Raw genomic sequence first — 9140 nt, 5'->3', positions numbered from 1 at the left:
CGTGGGCAGGCGGTCGTCATTGGACGTCTGCGGCCGAGCGCCGGGGCTCTGCTACCTGTAGCTAGGGGCTCAGGAGCTCCGCAACGCGGCTCTCTCTCCAGTCGGCTGCTTCTCGCGAGAACGCAGCTGTCTTCTTGGCTGTGGCAGCTGCGGCAGCTTGAGGCAGGAACGTCATGGACGCTCTCGGGGACTTCGTGTGGCCGCGGGCGACCTCGGAGCTCATACTCCTCCCGGTCACGGGTCTGGAGTGCGTTGGGGACCGGCTGCTGGCGGGTGAGGCTTGGTCGGCGCTAGTCTTGCTGGCGGGCGAAGAACCAGCCGGTCCCCTGGGGCGGCCGCCTCGGGACAAAGGGATGCCCCGGGGAGGAGGATGGGCAGTGGGCTGGGCACTGGATCAGGCCGGTTCCAGGGTGGCGGGAACACAGGGTCAGGCCGGGGAGGGCGGGGCCCGAGAGACAAAAGTCTGTCGCAGCCGTGGCAGCTCTTCCTAAATTGCAGCCAGTGTGGGAAGGGCGGGCGGAGATGCGGCAAGGTGGGGGGGGGGTGCAGTCGTTCCATGTTGGGGGAAGGGCGCGTGCACCCCTAAATGGACTCAGATGACCAGAACCAGTGGGGAGGTAAAGAACGGACAGCCCCAGGGGGCGTGGCAGGAGATGTGCCTCGGGGGAGGGGGAGGCTCCGCCCCCAAAGATGAGGGGCCTGAAGAGGGTATGATCGGCAGAAATTACATCCGAGACTGATGAGAAGAGCGGTGTTGGGAGAGGCCGGGACTGAGGGCCCGCCTGAGATGGTTGGGGTTCAGGGCCAACTGGGTCAGTAATCACATGCCCCGGTGTCTGGTGTAAAGGCCTAATACGAAGCCCTAGCCGCTGGTGATGGTGGTGGTAGGTTTTATAAGGACTTGGTTCAGCCATCACTAGCCCCTACAGGGTTGTGTGTGTGTCCATGTGGCAAGGGTATCATCTAGAGTTGATAGGGGTGTGTGTGTGCAAATACTGGGTTGCTCTAGTGAGCTAACCTCATGAGGTGGGGTCAGCAAACTCTTGTGGAAGTGAACTCTAGGGTCTGAAGAAAGAGAAGGTATGGAACATTGAGGGAGGGGTGGACTCGGGCTGGGGATGGGCAGTGGCTGGGAATATTTACTGGGATGAAGAACTGAAATGATTTGGGGAGTGTGAGACAGTGGGGAACAGCAGGATGACTAAAAGGAAGCCAAGACTCCAGCTCTGGAAATGTCTGTGTTGATGTGGGTCTGTGGGTTCTGCCCACATGTATGGGGTGTAAGAGACTGCCCAGGAAACGTTGAGTTTGTATAGAGGGAGGCACTGGACAAGCTTCTGAGCATAAGTTAGGCACACAGATAACAGAGAAGATGCTGTCTCGGTTTAACTCTGTCAAATCATGGGGTTACAGACAGTTGTGAGCTGCCATGTGGGTCCTGGGAATTGAACCTGGTCCTCTGGAAGAGCAGTCAGTGCTCTAACCACTGAGCCATCTAGGGACTTGCTAACTGTAGCTCATATCTCTACCTTCCAGGGGTTCTTTGTTGTTGCTGTCTGGTGCTGTTGTTTAGGCCTTCTAAGCCTCAGTCTCATACAAGGGTTCCCAGCTGTCCAGTGGCGAGGCCAGAACTCAAGCCTAGCCCCCTGCCTGCAAAATGTGGGCTGCTTCTGCTCCCCCCTCCCACCTCTCACCCCACCATTGCCTCTGAATATGCACAGGGCTGTAGACTAAGGAGGGAGGGTGCCAGTTACAGGCCTAAAGGTTGACACAGCCTTTTCCCTGAGGGAGGGAGAATCAGGAAGGATGTCTGTAGAGACAGACGAAGCTGAGAATTTGGGGACTAGAGCCGAGGAGGGCTTCCCATCTGAAGTGTAAGAATGATATGCACCAGGGGGAATTCCTAGTGAATACACATTAAGGGTGATTGATAGCCAGACACAATGGCACACTGCTGTAATCCCAGCAGTTGGGAGGCTGAGGCAAGGGAATTTTGAATTCAAAGTCAGCCTGGGCTGTATGAGAGAAGCTCACCACGAAAACGAGCGACTGAGAGGCACACACGTTTGCAGTAGCAGTCTGCCTGAAGCTGAGGGAAGAACTTGTAGCTTTAGTGGGATTTTGTGTCCTGATGTATTAAGTTATATGCTAAGAAGTGTTCTGCTCCCATCTCGTCATGCATCATGGCGTTAGGTGAGTGGTTCTGATGTGGCGCTTTACCTCTGTCTAGGTGAGGGGCCGGATTTACTGGTGTACAACTTGGACTTCGGTGGGCATCTCCGGATGCTGAAGCGAGTACAGAGCCTGCTTGGCCACTATCTCATCCATGGGTTCCGAGTGCGACCAGAGCCCAAAGGAGACGTTGACTCTGAGGCCATGATAGCTGTGTTTGGGAGTAAGGGGCTCAGAATTGTGAAAATTAGCTGGGGCCCAAGCCATCTTCGGGAGCTCTGGCGCTCTGGCCTGTGGAACATGTCCGACTGGATCTGGGATGTTCGCTGGCTGGAGGGCAATGTGGCCTTGGCCTTGGGCCACAACTCAGTGGTGCTGTATGACCCTGTGACCGGGTGCATGCTGCAGGATGTCCCCTGCACAGACAGGTGCACCCTCTCCTCGGCCTGCCTGATTGGAGACACCTGGAAGGAACTGACCATAGTGGCAGGTGCGGTTTCCAACCAGCTCCTGGTCTGGTATCCAGCCACTGCTTTAACAGACAACAAACCTGTGGCACCTGACCGGCGGGTTAGTGGACACGTGGGGGTCATCTTCAGCATGTCATACCTCGAAAGCAAGGGCCTGCTGGCAACTGCTTCAGAAGATCGAAGTGTCCGTATCTGGAAGGTGGGCGACCTCCGGGTGCCTGGGGGTCGGGTGCAGAATATTGGTCACTGCTTTGGACATAGTGCCCGTGTGTGGCAGGTGAAGCTCTTAGAGAATTATCTTATTAGTGCAGGAGAGGACTGTGTCTGCTTGGTTTGGAGCCATGAAGGTGAGATCCTTCAAGCCTTTCGGGGCCACCAGGGTCGCGGGATCCGCGCCATAGCTACTCATGAGAGGCAAGCCTGGGTGATCACTGGAGGTGATGACTCAGGCATTCGGCTCTGGCATCTGGTAGGTCTCGGGTACCCAGGCTTGGGCGTCTCAGCTCTGTGCTTCAAGTCCCCTAGCCGGCCAGGTGCCCTCAAGGCTGTGACTCTGGCTGGTTCTTGGAGAGTATTGGCAGTGACTGATGTAGGGGCCCTCTACCTCTACGACCTTGAGGTCAAATGCTGGGAGCAGCTGCTGGAGGACAATCGATTTACGTCTTACTGTCTGCTGGAAGCAGCCCCAGGGCCTGAGGGCTTTGGACTCTGTGCCTTGGCCAATGGGGAGGGTCTTGTCAAGGTTGTCCCTATCAACACTCCCACCGCTGCTGTGGACCAGAACCTGTTCCAGGGGAAGGTCCACAGCCTGAGTTGGGCCCTCCGTGGCTACGAGGAGCTTCTGTTGCTGGCATCAGGCCCTGGTGGGGTGGTAGTTTGCTTGGAGATCTCAGCTGCACCCACTGGCAAGGCCATCTTTGTCAAGGAACGTTGCCGGTACCTGCTTCCCCCAAGCAAGCAGAGATGGCACACTTGTAGTGCCTTCCTGCCCCCAGGTGACTTCCTGGTCTGTGGGGACCGCCGTGGCTCTGTGATGCTGTTCCCTGCCAGACCAAGTCTATTCAAAAATCCTGGGGGTGGAGGCAAGGCTGTCACTGAAGCTGAGGCACCCGGAGCTGGTGGTAGCAGTGGTGGGTCTGAGAAGGTTGCAACAGGGTTACGCCCAGTATCTTCCCTCCATTCTCTGCATGGGAGACAGGGTGTGACCTCAGTTACCTGCCATGGGGGCTATGTATACAGCACAGGGCGTGATGGCTCCTACTACCAGCTCTTCGTACATGGCGGCCAGCTCCAGCCAGTCCTAAGGCAGAAGTCCTGTCGTGGCATGAACTGGATAGCTGGGCTTCGCATGGTGCCTGATGGAAGCATGGTCATCTTGGGTTTCCATGCCAATGAATTTATAGTGTGGAGCCCCCGGTCCCATGAGAAGCTGCATATCGTCAACTGCGGTGGGGGGCACCGCTCCTGGGCCTTTTCTGATACTGAGGCAGCCATGGCCTTTGCCTACCTTAAGGATGGTGATGTCATGCTCTATCGGGCTCTAGGTGGCTGCATTCGTCCAAATGTGATTCTCCGAGAGGGTCTGCATGGCCGTGAAATCACATGTGTAAGGCGCGTAGGCACTGTAACCCTAGGCCCCGAATTTGAGATACCCAGCTTGGAGCATCCTGACTACCTGGAGCCTGGCAGTGAGGGGCCTGGTCTGATTGACATTGTGATCACATGCAGCGAGGACACCACTGTCTGTGTCCTAGCGCTTCCCACAACCACAGGCTCGGCCCATGCACTCACAGCTGTTTGTAACCATATCTCTTCGGTGCGTGCTCTGGCAGTGTGGAGCGTTGGCACTCCAGGTGGCCCACAGGATTCTCGACCAGGTCTCACTGCTCAAGTAGTATCTGCAGGGGGTCGAGCCGAGATGCACTGCTTCAGCATCATGGTCACTCCTGACCCCAGCACCCCAAGCCGCCTTGCCTGCCACGTCATGCACCTTTCATCTCACCGGCTCGATGAGTACTGGGACCGGCATCGCAACCGGCACCGGATGGTCAAGGTGGACCCTGAGACCAGGTAATATGCACTCCCTGTGAGGGACATGAAGTGGGATCATTGTAAGGAAACACAGGCAGCTGTCTCCTGGCTTGCAGGTATCTCCTGGCTTGCAGGTGTCTCCTGGCTTGCAGACTCTGCCTGACAGCTGTGTTTTCCCTGCAGGTACATGTCTCTTGCTATTTGTGAGTTTGACTCGGATAAGCCTGGCTTTGGACCCCTTGTGGCTGCAGCCTGTAGTGATGGAGCAGTAAGGTGAGCCCTTAGGGCCAGTGGATGAAGAGACAAAGGGTATGAGTTCTCCAAGATGGGTTCTGAGATGCCTCTCCGCCCCCAGGCTTTTTCTCTTGCAGGACTCTGGGCGAATTCTGCATCTCCTTGCTGAGACTTTCCACCATAAGCGGTGTGTTCTCAAAGTCCATTCCTTCACTCACGAGGCACCTAACCAGCGGCGGTGAGAGGCAGTCCTGTATGGGTTGGGTAGGGGCTCCTGTGGTCTCCCATCCCTTTCATTGATTTGGATGCCTTCTCCTGCTTCCAGGAGGATGATCCTCTGCAGTGCAGCTACAGACGGCAGCCTGGCCTTCTGGGATCTTACCACCGCCATGGACCGTGGCTCCACTACCCTGGAGTCCCCAGCACACCCTGGGCTTCCCTATCGTGAGTACCGTGACCTCCCTTACCGCCTCCCACACAAGGTGAAGGCAGGACCCTAATAGCCATTCTCTTCCTCCAGAGCTGGGCACTCCCTGCTTGACCGTCCAGGCCCATAGCTGTGGTGTCAACAGCCTGCACACCCTGCCTACCCCTGAGGGCCACCATCTTGTGGCCAGTGGCAGTGAGGATGGGTCCCTCCATGTCTTTACCCTTGCTGTGAAGATGCCAGAGCTGGAAGAGGTTGATGGGGAGGCTGAGCGGGTGCCCCAGCTGTGTGTCCTAGAGGAATATTCTGTCCCCTGTGCACACGCTGCCCACGTGACAGGCCTCAAGATTCTAAGTCCCACCCTCATGGTCTCAGCCTCCATAGACCAACGGCTGACCTTCTGGCGTCTGGGGCATGGTGAGCCCACCTTCATGAACAGCACTGTGTACCACGTACCAGATGTGGCTGACATGGACTGCTGGCTTGTGAGCCCTGAGTTTGGCCATCGCTGTGCTCTTGGGGGTCAGGGACTTGAGGTTTACAACTGGTATGACTGAGTCATCTCAGTTGTCGGAGGACTGAGCATGGGCCTGCCTGTAGACAGTGGAGCAGGGATCTGCTGTCTCTGCTCATGCTCAGTGTGCTCTGAGGTGAGGCAGTACCATGGGTTCTTAACTCGGAGTACTCCAGTAGGGTGCCACCGTAGGTGGGCCAAGAATATGCCTCACTCTCTATATTGGGGTGAACTGTATTTATTTTGGCTTTAAGTGCCCAGCATCTGTGGAGTTTTGTCTTTTTCCCAGTTGATGATTTTGTAAACATTCCCAGCCTTTAGGCCCTAGATGTGGCTTAGTGGAGGGAGGCCCAGCATGGCCAAGCCTGTGTGGAAGACCTCACGTACTGCTCTCAGAAGCTGTAGGCGGGCAAACATCTGACCAAAGAGGTGTGGCCGAGGTTCCTGAAAGAAAAGGAAGCAGGCTCATCCTCTTGTTTCCCTGTCTTTACCGTGTGCACCCCACATTCCCAACAGACGCTCTTTTGCTGTATGCTTACCCCTAGAATGTGTACTCGGTTATAATACGAGCTGAAATCCATGCTGAGCTGCACTAGGAACTTGCACACCTAGAGACAGAGGTTGAATCACTGAGCTGTTGTCTTTGTTCTTGTGTGCCAACCCAGAATAAAGAATAGTGTGTAGTGTCTGTGCCTAGTCTGTCTGTGCCTCACCATCTCCGTGCGGACCGGGACGTGGAGCCCTGGGGTGCTGGCCAGGCTCACAGTCTGGCTCAGCAGGTCCAGGAAGGGAAGAACACTGTTGAAAAGCAGCAGCCACTCACCCTGTGGGAGACAAGGATGCTAGGAATACCAGTCCCAGCCTTCTGCTTGTGGCCGTTTCTCAGGAGGAACACTCACCTCATCATGGAGCAGTGAGAAATCCAGACTGCTCACGGGTGGGAAAGTGGGGTACAGACCTTGTTCCATGCCGTGTTGGTAACCCTCGAAAAGGGTGGCCAGGCGGGCACAGTTGTACATGACAAAAGTGCCACTTTTTGTACCCTTTGTGGAGATGGTGCTGTCGGCCAAGAGGAGCTAGGGAATGGGAATCCAGCTGTAGAGGGCATGGACACTATACCTTCCTCCTCAGTCTTAGTTCTGTGAAGCACCCAGGCTTACTTGGTTCTGTGGAGCTGTGCTTAGCATCTCAAACTTGATGGTGGCCACAGAAAGGACATCAAAGGTCTCGGTCCAGGCTGGATCTGGGGGTGGGAGATACAGATTGGTCAGTGTCTGCAGACAAGGAACAAGAAGTACACGTGTGGATGACCTGCTTGTACTCCAGGGCTCAACCAGGGTCTCCCAGGCATACCTTGTGCCAGGTCCCCACCATGCTTCAGTGCTGAGGCCTTACACACCTGAGCATATCTGAACCTAGAAAAGAAAGCCAGTGAGCAAGGTCCCAGTGAAGCCCTGACCCACATCTCAGCTGCCCTTGGCTTGGGTTGCCAACTCACTCACTTGTAGTACTCAGGGGCAGTCATCAGAGTGCCAGATACACCAGCTACTTTCACTGGGCCACAGACCAGGTGCTTCTGGGAAAGAGAGCGAGGTCTCGGTCCAGCTGGCACTACCTCCAGCCTCCACGGAACCTCCATCTGCTCCTTCTCTATCTTGGTTCTCCCAGTCTGTAACCACCAGTCTTAATACCTCAAGCCTAGGCCCTCAAGACACAGTCCACCATCACAGGACTTCTGCACCTGCTGCACAGGTCCCTAAGGTCATGTCAGTCTGAACCCATGGTCTAACAGGCCCTTTGGGTTTTTAAGGGCCTTCTGAAAACCTTCAAGGTGGTTCACCTTTGATTACCAACCTGCTTGTCAGGAGCCTGGTCATCCAACTTTTGCCAAAGCAGATCCAACTTTTGTTGCTGGAAGGCTTCCTCACAGCTTACCACGTGCACAACCATGCAGCCATTGACACCTGAGCCTGGATCCCCATCCTGAGTAGAGACAGGACAGTTACTACAAAGATGCAGAAGACCACTTCCGGCAGAGGTCAAGACTGGAGCCACTAACCAGGCCTGGGTAGCTGCCCTCTGGCCAGTGGCGCACGGCCTCCTGCAGCTCAGACAGCACAGAGAGCAGATCCTCCGTCACTACAGAAAACAGAGAGGTGATGAAGTGCCCAGCAGCGCCAGACCCCCTTCCCTGTTTAGGCCCCTGCCCTACCCAGACAGCTGTCTATGCTGGGGTCATAGCCAGCTGCGTGTCTCTGTTCTACTAGTTCCTTCAGACACACTCGGCCTAGGACGCCAGGTGGCAGTGTCTCCTCCTCAGAAACAGAATTAAGTTCTGCAAGCACACAGGTCCTCAGGGTTTCAGTCGAGGTGCTCTTCGAGGCAGCGGGCCAGTCCACCCGAAGTTTCTGCAGGAAAGTTGCCATGTGCGGATCCCGCACCGAGGGCACCAAGCACACACATACCCTACAAAGCAAGGGTGGGTGTCTCAGCCTGCGAACCAGGCCCCCCTGGTCTGTCCCCAAAGGTTCAGTCTTTTGTCCCTGCGGACTGGAACAGGCGCTTACCCATGAGCGCGTAGCGTCCGCACTAGGTGATCGGCCACGAGCACTGCACGCAGCTGGCTCAGGCGGAGTGTGTCGGGGTTGCAGCGCAGTGCCGGGCAATGCAGAACAATTTGCGGGCCTGGAGAGGCAGGCTTGGCGGGAATAGCATAGGAGGTCGGGGCACCGAGGACGCGCTCGAAGACCACGGGCCGCTCTAGTTGGAGCGATAAACCCGCGGGTGTTGGCGCGCAGCGCAGTACAGGGGCTACCCCTGGACCCTGCAGGCCGGCGACCGCACGGAACACGCCCTCTGGCACCTGCGGGCAGATGGGTGTGTAAATAGACCGGAGCTGGCCTGAAACGGGCTGGAGATCCCCGTCCAGTCGCACCCACCTGCCCGTCCCGGAAGCGCGCCTGGAGCGCACTTCGCGGCGCCAAGAAGTCTCGGACACGCAGGTGCCGGGCGTGCGTCTCCTTGAACCACACCGGGCTACCCGGCCCCACAGCGGCGTTAAGGGCCTCCAGCGTCTCCCCCACCCCAAGGCGCCCTGTCGTCATGGCGACCGGAAGAGTGAGCGGAACAGGAAGCAAATTATCTGTAGAGCTTCCGGGAGGTCCGTCTGGCTGGGGCGGGGATCCGGCGGTGGACCCTACTGAGTAGACCAGAGCCCTGGATCGTGCCGAGTGAGCTTACTTTCGACCCACCGCTTCCAGTGTTCCCTCCCGACGGCCTTTCCAGCATTTGT

The 9140-nt window shown here is 56.7% G+C and overlaps 2 protein-coding genes across 4 annotated transcripts; one reads left to right on the top strand and one right to left on the bottom strand.

Annotated features, from left to right (window-relative positions):
- Positions 1 to 25: 25 nt before the first annotated feature.
- Positions 26 to 6536, top strand: Wdr6 (WD repeat domain 6). Its single transcript, XM_028886952.2, has 6 exons — positions 26 to 273; positions 2231 to 4712; positions 4857 to 4946; positions 5029 to 5145; positions 5233 to 5351; positions 5428 to 6536. The coding sequence occupies exons 1-6, from the start codon at positions 174 to 176 to the stop codon at positions 5889 to 5891; spliced, it is 3372 nt and encodes a 1123-aa protein (XP_028742785.1). The 5' UTR covers positions 26 to 173; the 3' UTR covers positions 5892 to 6536.
- Dalrd3 (DALR anticodon binding domain containing 3) lies at positions 6071 to 8991 on the bottom strand. 3 transcript variants are annotated; one of them, XM_028886953.2, is made up of 12 exons: positions 8788 to 8989; positions 8416 to 8711; positions 8061 to 8314; positions 7908 to 7987; positions 7703 to 7831; positions 7351 to 7424; positions 7202 to 7263; positions 7009 to 7091; positions 6748 to 6924; positions 6562 to 6672; positions 6388 to 6456; positions 6071 to 6292 (listed from the first exon to the last, which is right to left on the bottom strand). In XM_028886953.2, the coding sequence occupies exons 1-12, from the start codon at positions 8950 to 8952 to the stop codon at positions 6173 to 6175; spliced, it is 1620 nt and encodes a 539-aa protein (XP_028742786.1). In that variant the 5' UTR covers positions 8953 to 8989; the 3' UTR covers positions 6071 to 6172. The 3 variants fall into 3 exon arrangements, with proteins under 3 accessions (XP_028742786.1, XP_037063822.1, XP_037063821.1); XM_037207927.1 differs by having other exon boundaries at positions 6071 to 6456; positions 7351 to 7421; positions 8788 to 8991; XM_037207926.1 differs by having other exon boundaries at positions 6071 to 6456.
- Between the last annotated feature and the right edge of the window lie 149 nt (positions 8992 to 9140).

Source organism: Peromyscus leucopus, chromosome 7, assembly GCF_004664715.2.
Source record: "Peromyscus leucopus breed LL Stock chromosome 7, UCI_PerLeu_2.1, whole genome shotgun sequence".
In the NCBI taxonomy this organism is placed as follows: Eukaryota; Metazoa; Chordata; class Mammalia; order Rodentia; family Cricetidae; genus Peromyscus; species Peromyscus leucopus.
The sequence above is the reverse complement of the archived record's forward strand: the minus strand, read 5'-3'. Positions and strand labels throughout refer to the sequence as shown.